The 22,161-nt window shown below is 43.2% G+C and overlaps 1 protein-coding gene across 1 annotated transcript in view; it reads left to right on the top strand.

Annotated features, from left to right (window-relative positions):
- CNTNAP2 (contactin associated protein 2) overlaps positions 1 to 22,161 on the top strand; it is a 1,454,514-nt gene that overhangs the window by 864,327 nt on the left and 568,026 nt on the right. Inside the window, exon 9 of the mRNA XM_063129070.1 lies at positions 3,770 to 3,919. Within this exon, the coding sequence (XP_062985140.1) occupies positions 3,770 to 3,919 (150 nt within the window). The remainder of the gene's footprint in view (positions 1 to 3,769; positions 3,920 to 22,161) is intronic.

A 22,161-nucleotide genomic window follows, 5' to 3' on the forward strand; every position in this document is an offset into this window, starting at 1 on the left:
ATAGAATATATCGTTTCTGTTTACCTCAGAGTGTAAATCAAAACCCATTTATTGAACTTTTGTTGAGTTTTTGCTTCTCAGAGATGTTTACCCATCCACACACAGATGTTCACCCTATCAAACAGCCATTTCTCTATAACAGTTGTCAGCTCCTGATGCCACCATTTGTAGTGCCCATCGTGGTATTATAGTATGAGGTGGCCACATAACATATAGTTCTATCCAACCTCAGAGAGCCTATTATCTGGCATGAGTAATTGCCAGTCCGTCAAAGCCTTGACTGAAAGGTGCATGTGCCCTATTCTTCTCAGGGGACAATGGTCATAAGCATTTTCATGGGCTGGTTTATGGCTGAGATAACAAGATGTTTTATATTAGTTTAGTTTAGTTCTTAGCACATGCACTAGGGCAGCGGTTCTCTGCAGTTACCTCTCAGTATTCATGGATAGAACTGAGTAGTGCATTTTAGTCCATATGTTCCCTTTATTGTGATTCATGATTATAATGACAGTTGTCTCTAAAGAAGCTTTGTAAGTAGTAGTCTAATGTTTCATTTGTGATGTTTACCTCCCCTTACAATTTTATTTAGTAGTTATTTATTTATGTATTTATTACTGCTTTCCAATGGGCTATCAAAGCATTTTGCAGAAATGATACAACCATAAACTATAACAATAAATACACAGCAAAATAATCACTAGTAAACTGCAACCATACTGGCTGGGCCTTCCTTTAAGGAAAGCCTGCATGAAGAGGTGGGTCTTAAGCAGACATCTAAAGCTCATGACTTGAGAACGCTGCCTAACGTCAATAGGGAGCACATTCTAAGGAGTGGGTACTGCAACACTCTATTGCAGGTATTCCTGAGGCGGGCCTCAAGAGCATGCAGTACTGCCAGATGTACTCCTTCTGAGGACCACAACGACCAAGTGGGGGCAAAAGGGATAGGCAGTCCTACGATAACCTGGTCCCAAGGTGTTTAGGGATTTATATGTTGCTAACAGTGTGTTGTTATATGTTGCCCGTTCCTAGAGATGTCGGACCTGGCCACGGTGACACATGCCTTAGTTACATCCCGATTGGATTACTGTAACGCGCTCTACGTGGGGCTGCCTTTGAAGAGTGTTCGGAAACTCCAGCTGGTTCAAAGAGCTGCAGCCAGATTGTTGACCGGGGCTGGTTACAGGGAGCACACAACTCCCCTGTTAAAACAGCTCCACTGGCTTCCAGTCTGTTTCCGGGCACAATTCAAAGTGCTGGTTATGACCAATAAAGCTCTATATGGTTCGGGTCCAGGTTATTTGAAAGAACGTATTCTCCCTTATGAGCCTGCCCGTGCTTTGAGATCTTCTGGAGAGGCCCTTCTTTCAGTCCCACCTTCTTCACAGGCACGCTTGGTGGGAACATGGGGGAGGGCCTTCTCGATGGCTGCTCCGGTGCTCTGGAACTCTCTTCCTGGGGAAGCTAGGCTGGCTCCCTCCTTGATGGGCTTTCGGAAGCAGGCTAAAACTTTTTTGTTCAAGCAGGCCTTTGGAGAATAATCCAGCCCTCCATCTATGTTAAAGTTTTATAATTTTGTTGTGTATTTTTTAATTGTTTATGGTTTTGTTTCCCTCCCCACCCCATGTATATTTTAAACTTTGTAAGGCCGCCTTGAGGCCCAGCATTGGGCAAAAGGCGGATACAAATAAAAATAATAATAATAATAATAATAATAATAATAATAATAATAATAACAACAACAACAGAACATTTAACGTGACCCGGTCTTACTGCAGCCAGTGCAGTTCTTTTAACTGAGGTGTAACGTGCTGTTAAAAAGAGGCACCTGCTGCAGCTTCCAGGTCAGGCCTAAGGGTAGCCCCAGTTAAAACATATTGGCCCTCTTCAGACGACACTTCAGGCTCTGTGGTTAGCGTAACTGTGGTTCTTTGGAGTTAGCACTAATCCCAAGATGTGCTGTTGCACACAACACTTTCAGCCATGGTTACAGCTGCTAACCCTTCTGCAGACGGTCCGACTGTGGTTGTTGTTGTTGTTGTTGTTGTTGTTGTTGTTGTTATTATTATTATTATTATTATTACGCTTTCCGGGCAGTTTACAAGATTAAAAACATTGAACATTTAAAAACTAATATACAAAATTTAAAACCATAAAAGGCTTTAAAACAGCAAAAGGCATTGCACAAGACACCTTAAACCCTGCTGCTTAACCAAAAGCCTTAACCAGCAGTGTTTAGGGTGTCTTCTGAACTGGACCACCATAATAATCTGATTTTGAGGTTACCAATGCCACAGTGGCCAAACTATCATGGTCCAGGAGCATCCATAGCTGATGAACCAGTCAGAGCTGGTAAAAGGTGCTCCTAGCCACTGTGGCCTTTAGTCACAAAGATGGATCTTGGTGCACTCCCACGTTACATGTCTGTTCCTTCATGGAAAGTGCAACCCCATCCAGGACAGGCAACTGGCCTATTTCCTGTACCTATAACCAACCTACACACAGCACTTCCATCTTGGCAGGATTCAAACGTTTATTGGCCCTCATCGAGCCCAATTTATTGGAGAGCCTCTTCATCCAAGAGGCTATCCAAAGCTTGGCTGGCCATATCTGAAGCAGTTTTACAGAGAAATCAAGCTGAGTGCCGTCGGCATACTGATGTCACCTCGCTCCAAATCCCCAGATGAACAGTCCCAGCAGCTTCAAATAGATGTTAAACAGAATTAGGGACAGAATAGTTCCCTGTGGCATTCCATAGCACAGAGGGCAAAGTGCACTCCCCCAGTACCACTTCATGAGACTGATCCTGTAAGCTGCATGGAACCATGAAATTCATTGTCCCTGATACTCATCCCATAAAGATGGTGCAGAAAGATGTCATGGTCAATGGTATCAAAAACTGCAGACATATCAACCCCATTCAGACGACACACTAAACCATGCTGCTTAACCACAAAATGGTTAATGGAATGCATTAAGAGGAGCATTCCAGTAAGTAAGAGGAGCAAGGTTCCACTTCTCCTGTCCTGCCTTTGATTGATACCATCAAACTGGATGGACAAGACTGATTCAGTCCCCAAACCAGACCTGAAACTAGACTGGAATCAGTCTAGTAAATCAGTTTCATCCAAGAGTGCTTGCATTTGCCTTGCCATAACCCTCTCAACCACCTTTCTTAAAAATGAGATATTCACAACCGGGCTTCTTGTGAAGAGGTAAAATGATCCAATAGCTATAAATCATTTTACTTTCACCATAAGAAAATGTTTTGTGTTTGTGGCCCCATAAGCATCAATGGATAATGGGTGAAGCAGCCATCAATATGCATTTTGGATAGTATGGATAATGCATATGTTACAGTGAATGTCTGAAATTTGCTGAAGGTCAATATTCACATGTCAATCTTGATAATCCCTGATGAGTGAATGCCCCATAAAGATATAGCATTTCTCCATTTTACAGACATGTACAAGGGAATGAAGACAGTTTCATTTGAGTGACAACTGTCAACATTCATCGACTATCTCTGATTTCTAGGACATTCACGAAATGTATGTGGGATTTTCAAGAGTTGCCAAATTTTGAATATTTGCTGTAACAAAAAAAATGACAAAACAGTTGTATGCTTCTGTAAAATAAATGTACACCTAATCCTAATTAGAAACCTCTCTAGAAGCCTCTGTTTCACATGCAAAGGGATTAAAGACAGTGATTAAGGCATGAAAAGATAACCAAACTAAAAGAAATCTGCTTCCTTTTTTCCTTCCAGGTGCTGGCCTCAATGATGGACAGTGGCATGAGGTTCAGTTCTTAGCAAAGGAAAATTTTGCCGTGCTGACCATTGATGGAGATGAAGCCTCCTCAGTTCGAAGTAACAGTCCTCTGAAAGTTTTGACGGGAGAGAAATATTTATTTGGAGGTAAAAAAAGAAGTTTTTTTCCCACATGTGTTTCTTGCAAAGAGCATTTTTGAAAGAGAAATGTTTTGCCTGTGAGAAGGTCTTCCCTTTGTGTACATTGCAAGTCACATCACCAGAAATGTCAAGCCAATGTTTAAGTTTTCATCTTTGAAAAGATTTCGATTGTAGTACTAGAAAATTCCTGTCAAATAGCGTCCCGCTTGAGGCGTGAATTTCCAATTCATGCGGCATTACAATCCTTTTGTAATGTGGAGACATGATACCGTTCTCATGGTGGAATAGCCTGCGCTAGGGCTGAGCTTGAATATTCAACAGTTTTGAAATTCACATTGAATGCTGCCCTTTCAACGAGGTAGAACTTTTCCCTGTGAAATCCAGTGCAGCCTGTGTGCAAATTTGGTGCCTTTGAAGGTGTTTCATTCGGAACAGCTTCCCAGCCTTGGCGCTATGAAGTGCCTAGGGAAGCCCTAAAGGGGCACACTCAGAGCAGCATTGCACCCTTGTCTATAGGAAGGCAAGCTTGAAGAATTGTGAATTTCTGTACTAACTGACCTGAACCTGGATTGATGTACGGATGCCCAAATTCACACTTTCCAAACGTTCTCAAAAGCATATCCAAATGTTTAAAAATATATATTTTGATAGGAAATACTTTTTTACTTTCCCCCCACTATTTTTGGAGAAGGAAAATAGCTGGTCCATGAGTAAAAAAAATTGCAAAATCTAGGAGTGGGGTGGGGGGAATCTAAAATCCACAGATAGGCATTAACTTTATTAAATCAAATGCCATAAAAAACGTTGCAAGCTTTCATGTTCTCCAAACATCAAGGTAGGCAGCATGATGAAAGGTAGGAGAAGGGGAAAGAAAGAGGGGGAAATATGGGGCAGATTTTTTTTTTATTTATCTTTAAAAAAAGAGAACCAGGATTTTCCTGCAGGTCTCTCGGAGATGCTGATATCTACCAACTCCCGCATTCCGAAGTGCTGGAGCCTAGCACATCCACTCAGAGGATCTCTGTTTCTGATAGGGGAAGGGCCAGTCATAGCCTTTAAAAACTGGTTTCATGATCAGGATTATTTATTTATTTAAAATCTTTCTTGGTCCCCTTTCAGAGCGGAAGCCCTCCCAAGGCAGCTTACAGAATAAAATACACAAAAACAGTGACAATATTAAGAGCTATAAAATTAGCAATAAAAGCTAAAAATAAGATGAGCAACAACAACAGCAATAGCAGCAGCAACAGCAATCCTATCACGAGAAGGCCAAGGTAAAATGATATGTTTTCAAGGCCTTATTAAAAGCCTGCAATGACGGAGGATGGCAGACCTCTGATGGCAACTTGTTCCAAAGGTGTGGGGCCACTGCAGAGAAGGCCCTCTCAGGTGTGGTCACCCACCTAACTGCTCTCATGGGTGGGCAAATCAGAAGGGATCAGAAGATCTCTTTCTGATCTTAAAGTGCGGGCATGGTGATATGGGTGAAGGTGATTCTTTAAGTAACTTGATCCCAAATTGTTTAAGGCTTTAAAGGTCAAAGCCAGCACTTTTAATTGCGCTCGGAAATGCACTGATAACCAGTGCAGCTGATGCGGTATAGGCATTATATGATCAAATCGCCTTGCTCCCACCAACACTCTGGTGGCCACATTCTGCATCAGCTGAAATTTCTGAACCATCTTCAAAGGCAGCCACATGTACAGTGCATTATAGTAGTCCATCCTGGATGTCACTAGTGCATGGATAACTGAGGCATGGCCCATTCTCTCCAGATAGGGCCACAGCTGGCGTACCAGCCTAAACTGGTAAAATGCACTCCTGGACACTTCAGCCATAGGGCCTTCCCCAATTAGTGAAGAGTCCAGGAAAACTCCCAGACTGCACACTTGGTCTTTTAGGGGGAGTGCAACCCCATCTAAGAGCAGCTGCAAACCTCCATCCCAAAACAGTGTCCAGACACCGGTTCAAGAGTTCTACAGCCTCCCTGGGATTTGCAGATGGAAACGAGAGGTAGAAGTAATTAAATTGGGCAAAGACATTACTTCAGTTTTTGAAGTGTGTATTTAAACTGGATTTAGTTCTAACTCAGGTCTGGACTTAAAGGTTCCCCTAGATAAGTTGTAGATATTAATTAGGGTGCAGCTAATAACTATGTTTCCCCTGAATTCTTCCTACAAGTTCCAAAGGTATGAGTTAGCCTCTGGCTGCCCATTGATTGGCAGGATATTTCAAATCTTCAAAGGAAGATTCAGTCCCTACCTCCTTGGCCCCTCCTCTGGCCTGAATTACCCAGTCTTTCTCTTCTGAGGGCAGACATTGTTTTTGGAGCTCACAAGCTGCAAGAGAAGAAACATGGGAGAAACTCCTAACAGGGAGTAAGGTAGCCTCCCTTCTTCCGCACCCCCATTTTATGAGGGACCCGGTGCTGGGGTGGATTGTTTGGACTGGGCCTCTTATTTCCCCCCAGGCTTCCTCCATGCTGGAGCTGCCCCAGAGGCCCATTCATCCTTATGCCACCTGCGCCCCCTAACTCAGAGGGAACCCGGAGACGGCAGCTCTTTTTCAGGCGGAAAATTTTGATTAGTAAGGACCCTGATATCATCTGTTTTCCCCTCCCACTGGCCCATCCAGTTCCCTCTGAGCGTAGCAGTAATCCTTGCAGTAGCTGAGGAAAATGAATTTTCTGGGCAACAATATATGATTTCCAGTTGCAATGCAAAATATTTTGGAGGGTTGGCTTGATCATGAATGGGCAATGAAGACCCCTTCGCTTTGCAAAAGACCTGTTCCTGGTGGAGATGAAAACTGGTAGAACTGGTTTGTTGATAGGGATCAAGATTGCTGCCTCCAATTTTGCTCGTGGCTATGGGGACTGCCATGAGGAGCATCTGAACTTCAAAATGTACCATTACACCACTGAGCCTACACGTAATACCAACATCATTGTGCTATTAGTTAGGCACAGAAGCATCTGAACTTCAAAATGTACCATTACACCACTGAGCCTACACGTAATACCAACATCATTGTGTTATTAGTTAGGCACAGAAGCAGCCACCAGAAAGAGGATTTGCAACCGCTGCCTTGCTACAGGCTCTTCATTCTCCTAAAGCCAGTGTGATTTTTAGTTAGCCAAGCTCTGCATGTTCTCCATCCCCCTGGGAAATCTGAATTGAGGTTTCCTTGTTTCTTTCCACTCAGCTGTTTCAAACATGTAAGTTTCTGCTTGGATTTTACTTTTTTATTTTAAAGCCAGAACAGTTTCCACCCCAGCAGGTTCAGAAATGTCACTGATGTTAAGATGTCTCTGCCTGAATCAGAACGTGTATTTAAAAAAAAAAATCTGTTCAGGGTAACTGTCATTTTAGTGTGTCTAGTTTCATTTCATTATCTCTCACCCATAGAACAGTTTAAAACACGTAGGGGAATGAATGTTTAAATAGTCTTGCAAAAAACTAATATGCACTTCATTAAGGGTAGGTTCAAATTTTGTCAGTAGTCATGGCACACTCTTCTGGGAAACTTGTGGCCTTATGGCAATGGGGATAATGAAAAGCACTGCTCCGTGGCCAGTGCTTGTCATACATAAATATTACCAGATTAAGAGTGATGCATTGCAAAACAGAGCCTTTGTTTTTCATCCTTGGCTTTGTGGTCATCTAGCATTCCCCATGTCCCTTCTAAATGGTGCCTTTTTCTGAGAGAGCCCTCCATGTGCTCTTGACTTAAATGAGGAATTCTCAATATGTGCCATTTTCTCCCTGTCCCTCTCTCTTGAAGCAGGTGGAGATATTTCCAAAAGCAGAAATGTACCGCTGTGTCAATAATGAAATGCCGCTCTGCTCCCACCCCAAAAAGAGAGCAAACGGACCCAAAGTATTTCTTTATTATATTGAATGTATAGCCTTTCAACATGGCCAAATACTCTTTATTTAATTTAGCCTTGTGCCAAATCCTGATCCTTATTTTTGGGAACTTTCTCTTTCCCTGTGAAAGAGGCATTGTCTTTTCTGCCTCTTTTTCAGGGAAAGGGGTAATTTTAGAGAATTTTTTCTCCTTGGGGAGGGGTCAGCATCTCCACAAAGCTTTTAAAAATGTAGCCAGTTGTTTAAAGGTCTTCTTTCTATTTTTTTAGAAAGGAAGAACTCCTGGGCTTCTGCAAGTGCTGGGGGTGTTTTTTAAAAAATAAAAATGGAAAGGAGACACACCCACCCAAAAAACCCTCCTACACTTAAAAAGATATGTGGAAACCCTGTCCCCTCCCCAAGGAGAAAATTCTCTCCTCTCCCAGCCTCTTTCGCTAGAGTTTTCATTCCACCCCACCCCCTCCATGAAATGCCAAAACTGGAATTTTCAGAATGGCACTAATTTATTCAGGTTACAATCCTATGCATGCTTAGGAAGTTTATAGCATTCCCCAGCCAGCCATGTTGGGATCTGTAGGCCTTTTTACTGTCTAAACATGTACAGGACTGCACCTTTAATCTATTTGGTAAATGCCTCATAAAATACATTCTTTTAGGTGGTGCAAAGTGCAATTTAGAATATAATACTAACATAAAAAATATGGAGCTGAAAGTGTACATAGTTGAGCTGAAGTGAATATGCACAGATATTTGAAAATTGACACCCAAAGTTTGACTGTGAAATTTGAACTCCAAACTTGGGATTTGCATTTTGAATGTGAAACTTTATTTCAATATGCAATGCATTAGACTTTTTTGTACCTTTTGATGATACTCTGATACTCTGACTATTCATGAACTGTCAAATACTGCATATAATCACATGGCAACCATCAGATGCAGCCATATATGAAATACCATTGACTACCAACTATGAAATATGACAACCTTCCCCAACCTGGTACCCTCCATATCTGTTGGACTACAAATCCTAGCATGGCTGGTAGGGGGATGCTGGGACTTGCAGTGAACACATTTGGAGGGCAGCACATTGGAGTAGGCTGTAGTAGGAAATATTTCATCTTACCTAATAACTATTGTCAATTGTCAGTTCTCAGCTATAAAATATTGAAATCAAATCTCCATGTCAAATATGGAAATTAAATCACATAGAATGCCAAATACAGATATCAGATATTCAGAGAATATCTGGAGAATATTCTTCACTTGAGCCTTTTACTTGGAGGATGCCCAAAGTTACAGCTAAGACCTTCTACATGCAAACCATTGTGTGCTCTACTAAAGAGCTCTCACTCATCTCCTGGACTTTACAGCAACATTCATTCAGAGGCATTTGGAAAAGAATTGGGGAGAAGGGGCATATTAGTGCCATGGACTTGGTTTCCAGTCTTTATCATCAAATTTGTAGAGAAAATAGGCGGTAAGTATTTTGAGGGGGGAAATCCATAGGTCTTTATAACATCTCTGTATACTAAGTGGAATACAGAAATGTTACCTAGGCAGGTGAAGTGGCCATTTCTCACTGGTAGAGCACCTGCTTAGCATGCGGAAGGACCCAAGGATCTGACCCAGGGCTCATCTACACCAAGCAGGATATTCCACTATGAAAGCAGTATCTAAAAGGTAGGAGCCACACTACTGCTTTATAGCAGTATTGAAGTGCACTGCAGGATCTACACTACTGCTTTATAGTGGGGCTGAAGTGCACTGACAACTGTTGGGGCCCATTGACACATCTACACCAAGCAGGATATAGCACCATGAAAGTGGTATATGGAATGTGTCATGGCCCCCAACAGTTGTCAGTGCACTTCAATACTGCTATAAAGCGGTAGTGTGGCTCCTGCTTTTTATATACCACTTTCATAGTGGAATATCCTGCTTGGTGTAGATGACCCCCCAGTATAAGGTAGCTTCCTATGTTCCTAACTCTTAAGAACTCTCAGCGCCTTCACCAAACCTCTCAGAATTCTCAGCAGATATGAATCTACCACAGTATAAGCCCTAAGCCTCTGAGGTCCCTCTGAGCGTAACCCATCTTGAGCACTACATCCAAAGGTTAGCTAGGCTTTTACAGGCCACACCAGCATTTTAACATGTCAATCTCCACTTTTATCAACATAGTCCCGTCACAATTCGTGACATACTATTATTATTATTATTATTATTTATTTATATAGCACCATCGATGTACATGGTGCTGTACAGATAACACAGTAAATAGCAAGACCCTGCCGCATAGGCTTACAATCTAATAAAGTTGTAGTAAACAATAAGAAGGGAAAGAGAATGCAAACAGGCACAGGGAAGTGTAAACAGGCACCGGGAAGGGTGAAGCTAACAGTATAGAGTCAGAACAAACTCAAAGTTTAAAAGCTATAGGGAAAAGAAAAGTTTTTAGCTGTGTTTTAAAAGCTGTGATTGAGTTGGTAGTTCTCAGGTGTTCTGGAAGAGCATTCCAGGCATGAGGGGCAGCAGAGGAAAATGGACGAAGCCGAGCAAGGGAAGTAGAGACCCTTGGGCAGGCAAGAAGCATGGCATCAGAGGAGCGAAGAGCACGAGCGGGGCAATAGTGTGAGATGAGAGAGGAGAGATAGGCAGGAGCTAGACCGTGAAAAGCTTTGAAGGTCAACAGGAGAAGTTTATATTGGATTCTGGAATGAATTGGGAGCCAATGAAGAGATTTCAGAAGCGGAGTGACATGGTCAGAGCGGCGGGCCAGGAAGATGATCTTAGCGGCAGAGTGGTGGACAGAGACCAGCGGACTGATGTGAGATGAGGGGAGGCCAGAGAGGAGGAGGTTGCAGTAGTCCAACCGAGAGATAACCAGTGCGTGAACGAGAGTCTTGGCAGAAGAGACAGACAAAAATGGTCGAATCCTGGCAATATTATACAGGAAGAAACGACAAGATTTAGCTACTGCCTCGATATGAGGAATAAAGGAGAGCGAGGAATCAAATATAAAGCCAAGGCTACGAGTTTCCTTGACCGGAGTAAGCGTGACATCGTTGACAGTAAGAGAGAATGAGAGGTGAGGAGAAGGTTTAGGAGGAAAAACAAGCAGTTCAGTTTTTGCCATATTGAGTTTCAAACGGCGATGAAGCAGCCAGGCTGAGATATCTGAAAGACATGCTGAGATACGATCGTGGACATCAGGAGAAAGTTCCGGAGATGAGAGGTATAGTTGTGTGTCATCGGCATACAGGTGATATTGGAGGCCATGAGATTGAATAAGTTTACCCAAGGGCAGCATGTATAGAGAAAACAGCAGCGGGCCAAGCACCGAGCCTTGCGGAACCCCTACTGAAAGGGGAAAGGAGGAGGACGAGCTGCCGTTAGCCGACACGCTGAAAGAGCGACCCTCTAGATAGGAGGCGAACCAGTTATAGACAGAGCCACAGAGTCCAAGGTCATGGAGGGAATCTAAGAGAAGATCGTGATCAACCGTGTCAAAGGCTGCAGTTAGATCAAGGAGAATAAGGACGGAATAATGGCCCTTAGACTTGGCAGTGAGAAGATCATTGGTGATCTTGGTAAGGGCTGTTTCAGTGGAATGCAAAGGACGGAATCCAGATTGAAAGGGATCCAGAGCAGAGTTACTAGAGAGAAAGTCAAGACAGCGAGAGTAGACCACACGTTCCAGAATCTTTGAGACAAGGGGCAACAGAGAGACAGGTCGGTAGTTAGACAGAGAAAGTCGATCAAGAGTGGGTTTTTTGAGAATGGGAGAGACTGTAGCATGTTTAAAAGCAGAGGGAAATGAGCCAGAGGACAGAGAAGAATTAATGATGTGAAGCAAGGACGGGAGGATAGCGGGGATAAGATTAATAAAGACGCGAGAGGGAATTGGATCACGGGAACAAGTGGAAGGCTTCGACGAGCGCAGTATTTTAGACAGTTCATCAGCTGAGACTGAGGGGAACGCCGAGAGAGTTGCAGGAGGAACTGACAGGTGAGGCACAGGAGTTGGGAGCGGAGCAGAGCTGGCCAGATCGGAGCGAATAGTTTGGATTTTAGCATTGAAGAAAGAGGCAAAGTCATTGGCAGACAGAGAGGCGGGGAGAGATGGTGGATTAGGTTTCAGGAGAGAATTGAAGGACTTGAAGAGCCGCTGAGGGTGTCTAGCATTTGACTGGATCAGCGTTGAGTAGTGCTGCTGTTTGGCCAGTGAAATGGCAGAAGAGAAAGAGGAGAGAACAAATTTGTAGTGGACAAAGTCCGCCAAGTCCCTGGTCTTACGCCACAGGCGTTCGGCTGCCCGGGAGCAAGAGCGAAGGTAGCGGAGGAAAGAGGTGAGCCACGGTTGGGGTTGAGAGGGGCGAATTATCCGAGTTGTAGATGGAGCAAGATTATCAAGAGTTGAAGACAATGTGGAGTTAAAGGAGGAGACGGCTGAGTCCAAGGAGACGGCTGTGAAGACAGAAGGAAGAGAGGAGGCTAGAGACTGAGAGAAAGCCTCATAGTTGATAGAATGCAGGTCACGACAAGGGCGTGAAGCAGGACGTGAAGGAGGGGGATTGTGAGTAATATTGAAAGAGACTAGATGATGATCTGACAGAGGAAAGTCAACAATAGAAAAGTCCAGGACAGAGCAGTTCCGAGTGAGGACAAGATCCAGACAGTGTCCAAGGGAATGTGTGGGTGCTTCAGAGCAGAGCTTGAGATCGTAAGAGGAAGATAAGGAGCAAAATCGTAGAGCTGCAGCATCGTGAGGGTCATCCACATGGATATTGAAGTCACCCAAGATCAGAGTAGGAGAGTTGTCAGAGAGGAGAAAGGACAGCCATGAGTCCAGATCAGAGAGAAATTTAGAGGATGAGCCAGGGGGGCGGTAGAGAACTGCAACCCGCAGTCGCAGCGGAGCGAAGAGTCTCACCACATGTGCCTCAAAGGAGGAGAAACAGTGTGAAGGTGGAATTGGAAGAGGCTGGAACTGGCACAAACTCGATAATAAAAGACCCACACCACCACCTCGACCCTCTGGGCGACTCGAGTGAGAGAAAGAGAGTCCTCCATGAGAGAGGGCAGCTGAGGTGGCGGTATCATGGGCAGGAAGCCAGGTTTCAGTTAGAGCAAGGAGGTGAAGGGGTCTGGAGACAAACAAGTCCTGGATGACAGGGGCCTTGGAAGCAATAGAGCGACAGTTCCATAATGAACACGAGAAAGGCAGCTGGGAAGGGGGGAGACACCGAATAGGAACTAAGTTGGGAGAGATGAAATTGGAGCGAGCCATAGGGACAGGTATGGGGAGAAAGGAATTAAAGGAAGAAATGAGGATACTAAAAATACTAAAGGTTCAGCGTAGCATGGACTGTGCATATGGATGGGTAAGTATTTTGTGTCAGGTCAGTTTTGGATAAGAATTTTCCCCAAATTGGCAACTTTCTCCATATTCAGGATAAAAAGAACATTTGATTAAAAAAGATATTTGAATGTGGGAGAAACTGAATTTGACAGATTTGTCTGTCCAGGCCCAGGGCTTTGAGTGGTTATATCTTTAAAGTCTGGGTTTGAATCCCTGCGTAGTCAACCATGTTAGTGCTGAACTGGGGTTGCCAACTCTTTTTTTCTGATGGGTTCCTCATATTTAACAGCTATATGGCAGGCAGGTACATCATCGTCCTCTCCTTGCTGAGAATAATAGTACATATATAATAGTCAGTGTGGTGTAGTGGCTAAGGTGTTGGACTGGGAGTCAGGAGATCCGGGTTCTAGTCCCCACTCAGCCATGGAAACCTGCTGGGTGACTTTGGGCCAGTCACAGACTCTCAGCCCAGCCTACCTCACAGGGTTGTTGTTGTGAGGATAGCATGGAGAGGAGGAGGATTATGTATGCCGCCTTAGGTTCCTTGGAGGAAAAATGGTGGGATAAAAATGTAATAAATAAATAGATAGATATTGGATTTCCCATGCTGGGAAAAGCTGTACCTATTGAATTTGGCTGGTGCAGATAGGTGTAAATTTTGTTTCAGTTCATGTTTTATAAGAATTTGCCAAGATCCACAAAGTTCCACCTTTGAAGAGAGAAAGAACGTCAGATTTTTAAAAATCCTACTGCAAATTGTGTGCCCTAAATATAGGCTGGGTTATAGCCAAACTAGGGTGGCCTGCAGACAAATGAGTGACCTTAGTACTTGCAATTATGAGCGTGCTAGGGACATAGGTGCTTGGATGCAAAATAGGATGTCCTAAGAGAAAGCTCGTGATTTCACTCTAAGCAATTGGGAACTTTAAGTGCTATAAATAAACTCACATGTTTTTGGGCAAGTGCTGCATGCTATAGATAACTTTTATATATAAAATTTGATTTTCACATATTTTACGACTTAAGGGAAAGGTCCAAAGTCAAAATAGCAACAAGAAGCAAATAGCCACCTTGAGAACCCGATATGGTTGCTTAGGGTGGATCAACAGGGCAAAAAATGTGAAAATGAAATTCAAAGAAGTTTTAACAATCTCCCATGGGTAATTTGGCTCATTAAGAATGAACTCTTTTGGACTTCATAGTGTATATTTTTAGGAGTCTCTGGACATATGTGCCATGATTTTTATGCTTCAAAACCTATTCCCAAGAAACTGGCATAAATGTCACATCTAAAATACGACAAGCATTTCCCCAGCAGGGATTTCAGAAACAAGCCTCTGAGTTTGGAGTGTGGTATCCTGGTACCTATGTAGCATATACAGAACAACATCTTCCTTTGGAAAATAACCTTTTCAATACTGTATTACCCCAGTCCTCGTTAACATCTCTGCAGGCTTTGTCCATGGTGAATTGTGTGTTTGTCTACCTGCATTAAACGATTGATTCCAGCAGTGATCATCTGAGGTTCTATTTCAGAACTGACCCCCCAAATACTTAATCTCTGTTTTGTGGGGGAGGAGGAATTACCCAAAGATTAATCTAAGCCAAGGCTTGAGCCTTGAATTCTGTTTTCTGCTTTTGAGCTCAACTCCAGAAGATGTGAAGTGGGATCCAAATGCCTTATTGGGATATTAAGGTATTTTCTGCTAAAGCAGTACAATCCCATAACCTCAGCCTCTGATTGTACATAGCCTAGAAGCTTTCACTTCAATTCTTCAGAGATGTATCAGGATGTACATTCATACCTCTAAATGCATAAGAATCTGTTCTGCTGCTTAGTTTCAGCTGGGATTCCAAGCCAGAGGCCCAAAGAATCTTGATTGATTGTTTCTTTGGTATAAGCCAAGCCTGAACAGCTTGGGCGCCTGAATACAACTCACCGGGAGCTCAATAAACCTTCATTCTGTGCTGCCTGCCTGCGACTAGAAACATAAGCAACTGGCAAACCATGAGAGACAGCTTGTTGGATGTGTTCAACTTGCTGGGTCACAAATTGTGTAAGGGTGATACAGCTCTGCCAATGTACATGGCAATTTATAAAACAACATAAGCAAGAAAAGTGAGCCCTGAGCACCGTCCATTTTTTTTTACATCGGGAAAGATGACAAAAGACAGGGGAGAGGAAGGAGAGGAAGGCTGAACCTTCTCTGTGACAAACTAACTGGGACTAGGGATGGATGAGAATTTTGTTTCAGTTTGGGTTTCATGGGAATTTACCCAAATTCACAAAGTTTTCCATACTCAGGACAAAAAGAACTTGAGATTTATTTATTTATTTTTAATATGGAATGCAGGAGAAATGGAAATTGACAGATTTGACCATCCAGGCCAGGGGCTTTGAGTGCTTTGCTCTTAAAAGTCTGGGTTTGAGACATGGTATAGTCAGTTGATTATACTGACATGGTATAGTCAACTATGTCAGTGCTGAATTAGGGTTGCCACCTCTTTATTTCTAGCAGGCACTTCATCTTTAATGGCTAGATGGCAGGCAGGGACATTGTGGTCCTCTCCATGCTGGAAATAGCGTGCTTGAATTTGGGTTTTGTAGATGTGTGAGAATTGTGTTTCAGTTTGTTTTTGATAAGAATTTACCGATATCTGTGAAGTTCTTCATATTTGGGAGAAAAAGAACTTGAGATTTCAAACATTCAAATGTGGAAGACAGTGAAAATGACTGATTTTCCCATCCCTAGCTAGGACTAATTTTTATGCACATGCTGGCTAAAAGGGACTGCCTCTGAGCTTGTGCAGAGGGCTTATCTCTCATCGCCTAACATGGAAAGTCCAGGTTCTTGGTTGCTTAGCCATTTAGAATGGCGATGCTAGCACCTACACATTTACATTTTTCCCCTGACCCTGCTTATCACTTCATCAGTGTAGCTGGCCAGGACAGAGTTGTAGAGCAAGAGGACTGAAGACCAAGCCCCAAGTTAAATCCTGGAAATGCTGTATTAGTTATCGGTTGAATTCGTTCATATTTCCCCTCCCCTCTTTTAGTGGTGCCAGTGCAACCTTACCCTCCTCAGGGTCAAGATGAGGTTTCTAATCAGTCTTTTAATTTGGAATGGACTTTTTGTCTTCAATAGACCCCATGCCTGTGAAGGAAGTCTTTCATAATATGCCTGATAATTAATATTTGGGCCAAGGGGGATTGTGTATCAAACTCTATTGTCATAGCTGTGCCTGTGCGCTGGTGTTTACAGTAGTGATGTGCCGTGTAGAGCCAGAAAGGAATTCTTTATTTCTATGCCTGTGAGTAAATCATAACCAGTGCTTTCGCTGCCTTTGTCTTCTGTTGTACTTATGATGCTTTCTCCCCAGAAGATTCAGCGATAGTCTTAAGGGACTTTAAATATGGTGAAGGGGGGGGGGGGGGAGAGAATGTGCATTCAGTTCTTTGAGCTAAGAAAAATTGGGTGCCTCTGCACAGATTGAGTAACTGTGTATGTTGGTAAGATAGGCACTATATATCTTAGTTTAAGTATCCATTACCCTTGAACTGCTTTTTTTTCCTTCACACACACTCATTTAATTCCCTTTACTTTACTTTTTCCAGGAATTAAGAGTTTGAACAAAGTGAGCCTCTTCCCTGTGAGGCCTCTAGAGAACCATGTTGTTGTTTTTGCAATTATGTGCATTAAACAAAAGAGCTTCAGAGCAAAAATGAGTCCATTAACCTCAATAGAAAGTGTTTGGATATTTAGACACAAGAGCTTTTATAATGCTTTTTATCCCTGCACTAACCCATTACTTTTTCTAACCAGTGCCCGGGGGGGGGGGGGGGCAAATGGACAGACAGTCCTGCAAATGGCTCCATCCAGCCCTGTTTATCATTGTTCTCCCATTTTAAGAAGTTGTGGTTTCATGGGGGAAATGTGTAAACACACACACACACACACACACACACATACAAAAACCCCTCTAAATTGTGACAGTATTTATATTTTTTAATCGTATTGACTGCCTTCCACAGCCCTCCGGTTCCTGGTGATGGCCAACCAAAGAGAGGGACGAGCGAAAGGCTTTGATTAAGTCATATGTTAATCCCTCAGTATACAGGCTGCAAATCACAGCCATACATTTTTATTTTTATTTTAAGGATGTCTATTCAATTATTATTTTGAAAAGAGCGTCTTATTTGTCACCTCGTAGGTATTCCTGCAACCAACCCTTTGAAACACGAGCTGACCTTTCTTTCTTTTTTAAAGCATTTCTTTAGACCTTCTCTCATTCCTACATGACATTTTGACCATAATATGAACAAAACCCGCCATAGGCAAAAGTTCCACACCAACAAAGCACAAAGTGATGCTGAACCAATGACATTTAATATCTGAGAGGCTTGTACATCTTTTCTTTTCATTTCCTTTCTTTTCTTGTGTAGCACCATAGAGACATTGTAAACTATGTTGCATATCGTTTCATGCTTCCTCTTCCCTGAGTAGTGAAATACAGGTGGGCCTTCCATTGGAGATTTACCATGTTCTTGTTATAATATGTCTCGTTTACAAATATGCCAGACTTCTGCCATATTTGTAACAAAGCTCAACCAGCTCTTAGTGCAGGGAAAACCAATCAGTTTCTCTCAAAGAGCCAATTCACACTTTACATTTTAAACAGAGGCACCCAAATTCTTCAATCTGAATGGCAAATTACACTATGGAGCTGTTACTAGGAGGAGGGCTTTCTCCGCTGTGGCACCCCGGCCGTGGAATGAGCTCCCCAGAGAGGTCCGCCTGGCACCTACACTGTACTCTTTTCATTGGCAGCTGAAGACCTTTTTATTCTCTCAGTATTTTAAAACTTAATTTTAACTTACATTTAAATTTTGCTGTTCTAACTCTGTATTTTAATCTTATATCAATTTTGCTGCGTAGTTTTATCCTGGTTGTGCTTTTTATACTGTATTTTGTATTTGTGTTTTTAACCTGTTGGTTGTTTTATTATGGTTTTAATTTTTGTGAACCGCCCAGAGAGCTTCGGCTATTAGGCAGTATAAAAATGTAATAAATAAATAAATAAAATTATGGAGCCCAGGTAGAACCCAGCGCACATATGTTTACATCATCAAGTTTCCTTGCTGATTATATAACATGTGAACCGCCCCACTGACACTGGTTTGGATCCAGATTTAGGCGCATGCAACTAGGGAGAGCCATCGTAGGGAAATCCAGCCCTTTGGGGGCTCGCTGGGTTTCCTCAGAGGGCTCAGCTTGCATTTCCTGTGTGGGAAAGGGTAATACTTTAAGACAGCATCTAGGGGGCCACAAGATAGTTGGGATTCCTGGTGCTCCAACCTCGGACCCAGGAGTCTGAGCTCTCCCCACTCCCTCTCCCCTTCATAGCCAGCAAAGAAAGAACTGCACCAGTTACCTCCCTAAGCTAACAAAAGTGATCTCAGAAAGGATGGAAAGGGGGCAATTCTGTGGGCATGGAGGAAGCGGGGATACAAGCTATCTCTAGCCTTCTCCAGCCTCCTTCCCTCCCCCTCCGAAGATCCCTAGCTAGACAGGCAAAACACCCATCTAGCACAAATGAAGAGCGGGAGAAGCATGGAGGTGACAATCGCCACCACACTTCCCCCACTCTGCATAGGATGCTCGTCAGCCTCCGAGTTCGGGCATCCGGATAGGACTGGAAAGTCTCGAAATGACTTCTTCTATTCCTGCTCTAAAATAGAGGGAGATTTCAGTTATTCTGTTAGCAATTTGTTGCCCTATTTCTTCTTCCTAACAAGGGGTCATTTTCTATGCCCTGCCTAATTGTTGCTTAAGAAGCCGTTCCCATCACTGATGTGTGTCTGTGTGTGTGTTTAAAAAATGAGACCTGAGTGGTGCCCCAATTAAATCTGTAATCGCTATCTCCTGCAGCTATCCTATAAACAACGTATAGATAGCTGTTTGTGACTGGGCCTGAAAGCCAATTAAATCCTAGTGTGCTTAACATCCCAGCTCGCTTCTAGCCCCTGGCACTATGCACAGTAAATCCCATTATATGTAAGTAGTAATCTAGGCTGCTACAGAAACATTGATTAAAATTTCTCCAATAAATCACGTGCGTTTTCCCTTTAAAAAATGGACATTACCTAGTTTCGTAGTCAGAAGATTAAAGCCCCTCTACAAGCAGGAATTGGACTACAGAGCAAAAAATAATAATTGAATATTTAAAATCCTGTATTTCTATTATCATCTCTAAAGTATTGAGCTTACCTGGAGACCTGCTGCCTGCTTGGGAGAAAGAATCATTGCTGAGTGTGTGTCTCCTCAAAAGGGCAGCTAATAGCAAATAGGTTTAATGACATTGTTAGAGTGTATATTGTCAATTATGAGGCATAAAATGTTCCTCAAATTGCCATGTCAATAGGAAGGCTTCACTCGAGACGGAAAATGACTTGTTGATGTGTTGGTAAATATTTAATAAGAATGACCTGTTTTCTGTGATGATACTCTGGGAATATTTGGGATGTCTAGTGCTAGTTCTGGAAAAGGTACAGCTATTCTGCTCTTTAACTATGGCTAGAACAAGATCTTTTTTCAGCAGTTATGGTGTCCCCAGGCCTGAGTTAGCCTCCTACATGTAGCAGCAGGAGTGGAGAGAGCATTTGCAGGTGAGAGAGTAGTGCTCAACTTTTCCCCAGCTCCCCACATTTCCACTGCAACCCTTTTCCCTTCTTGATTGGGATATACATTTTAGAACCAGTCTGGCATGCAAGTGTGCGGGGGAAGGGTTTGGAGAGGAAATAGCAGACAGCAAAATAATAATAATAATAACAACAACAACAACTACAACAACAACAACAACCCGCCTCTCCCTCTGGATCGTGGTGGGGAACAACACTAAATAAAATATAATACATAAAATTAGTATAAAGAATATAAAGAGAACTCACAATGTGCAATATAGAAGAGGTTAAAAATACAATGTAAAAGTGCTCCGTAAACTTTGAAGGTCTTGGCCAGACGCGTTTTGACTGGAAGTCTTCTTCAATGGCCTATTACTACACAATATATAAAAAAGAAAACAAACACACATATATATGAGAGTCCCGGACAAAGATAAAGGAATTCTTGTGATTATTTTAATGCACTAATAAAAATATTGTATTAATTAGTGCTGAAATAACCTACCACCACTATTCCACATTTTAGGAACTAGCTTCAAAAATGGGGGCTGACTAGGGAATTCCCAAAGATAAAGGATTAAATGTGTCACTCCCCTGTAGTAGTAAATCAAGGATAACCTGAAATACATAAACAAAGTAAAATAAATCACAAGAATTCCTTTATCTTTGTCTGGGGCCACAGCTAGACCTAAGGTTTATCCTGGGGTCATCCAGGGTTCGCCCCTGCCTGAGCACTGGATAGCCTGTGTGTCACCTAGATAAACAGGTTTGACCCCTGGACAATCCAGGGATAAACCTTAGGTCTAGCTATGGCCTAAGACTCATATGTGTGTGTGTGTGTGTGTGTGTGTGTGTGTGTGTGTGTGTGTGTGTGTGTGTTTTCTTTTTTATATTTGGTGTAGTAATAGGCCATTGAAGAAGACTTCCTTTACAGATCACTTCAGGCTCTGTGGTTAGCAAAACTGTGGTTCTCTGGGGTTAGCACTAACCACAAGCCGTGCTGTCGCACACAACACTTTAAGCCATGGTTAGAGCTGCTTGCTAACCCTGCTGCAGGCGGTCCGACTGTGGTTAGTGAGTGAGCAGGGTTTAGCAAAAGGCATCGCACAAGACACCTTAAAGCCTGCTGCTTAACCAAAAGCCTCAACCAGCAGGGTTTGTCTTCTGAACACATTGGCATATAAAAGATAGGTTCCTGCCCCAATAACCTTCTATCAAACCCTCATGCTAGTTGAAAGGAAGGGCTGATCAGGTCCTTTCACTCCCCTTCCAGCTGTCTCATCCCAAAGGGAGATGACCCCACGCGCTGTCCCTTTGCCTCAAATGAGGGGGTTAAGTTTCACCCTTTCTGCCACCTCTTCCCCACACAGATACTATCAACCAAGTCACAGGGTTTATTCTCCCCAGCCGTTCACCTCCTCCCCATGGATTAATGCATGGCAAGCTCTGCAGGCTCCCTGAGATCCGTGGACCTGGCACAGGCAGCCACAGCATACTGGGACACAGTGTATTCCCTTCCTGGTGCCTCCAAGTGCCCAGACATTGATTCAGTTACTGAAGCCCCCATTGCCATGTCTGTTTTGCTGCAATGGGGCCTCATGGGGCCAACAGACTCAAGACTTGAGTTGGTGGAGCAAGGAGCAGCATCATTCAGCCTCCCTTCCTCATCTGGAATTTGAAGCTGTTGTACATATGGAATCCAGGGTACCTATTATTAACTACAAACAACATATGAAACCTGTCAGCATAGGATTGTTTTCAAATAGACAGGGATAACCTGGCTTCAGTTGTCCATGCTCTGGTAACCTCCAAGTTAGATTACTGCAATGCACTCTACGTAGGGCTGCCTTTGAAGACGGTTCGGAAGCTGCAGCTCGTGCAAAATGCAGCGGCCAGATTGATTTCGGGAACCAGAAGGTTTGACCATATAACACCTGCTCTGGTCCGCTTGCACTGGCTGCCTGTATGTTTCCGAGCCCAATTCAAGGTGCTGTTTTTGACCTATAAAGCCTTACACGGCTTGGGACCACAATACCTGACGGAACGCCTCTCCCGACGTGAATATACCCAGTCATTATGTTCAACATCTAAGGTCCTCCTCCGGGTGCTTACTCCGAGAGAGACTCGGAGTGTGGCAACGACGGATAGGGCCTTTTCAGTGGTGGCCCCCAGACTGTGGAATGATCTCCCTGATGAGGCTCGCGTGGCACCAACGCTGCTATCTTTCCAGCTCCAGGTTAAGACTTTCCTCTTTGCCCAGGCATATGGCGGCACATCTTACTCACCCACATGTTTAGTTTTTTTAACGGTTTTTAATGCTTTATGTGTGTAT

The sequence above is a fragment of the Elgaria multicarinata genome, chromosome 1 (assembly GCF_023053635.1).
Source record: "Elgaria multicarinata webbii isolate HBS135686 ecotype San Diego chromosome 1, rElgMul1.1.pri, whole genome shotgun sequence".
Lineage (NCBI taxonomy): Eukaryota > Metazoa > Chordata > Lepidosauria > Squamata > Anguidae > Elgaria > Elgaria multicarinata.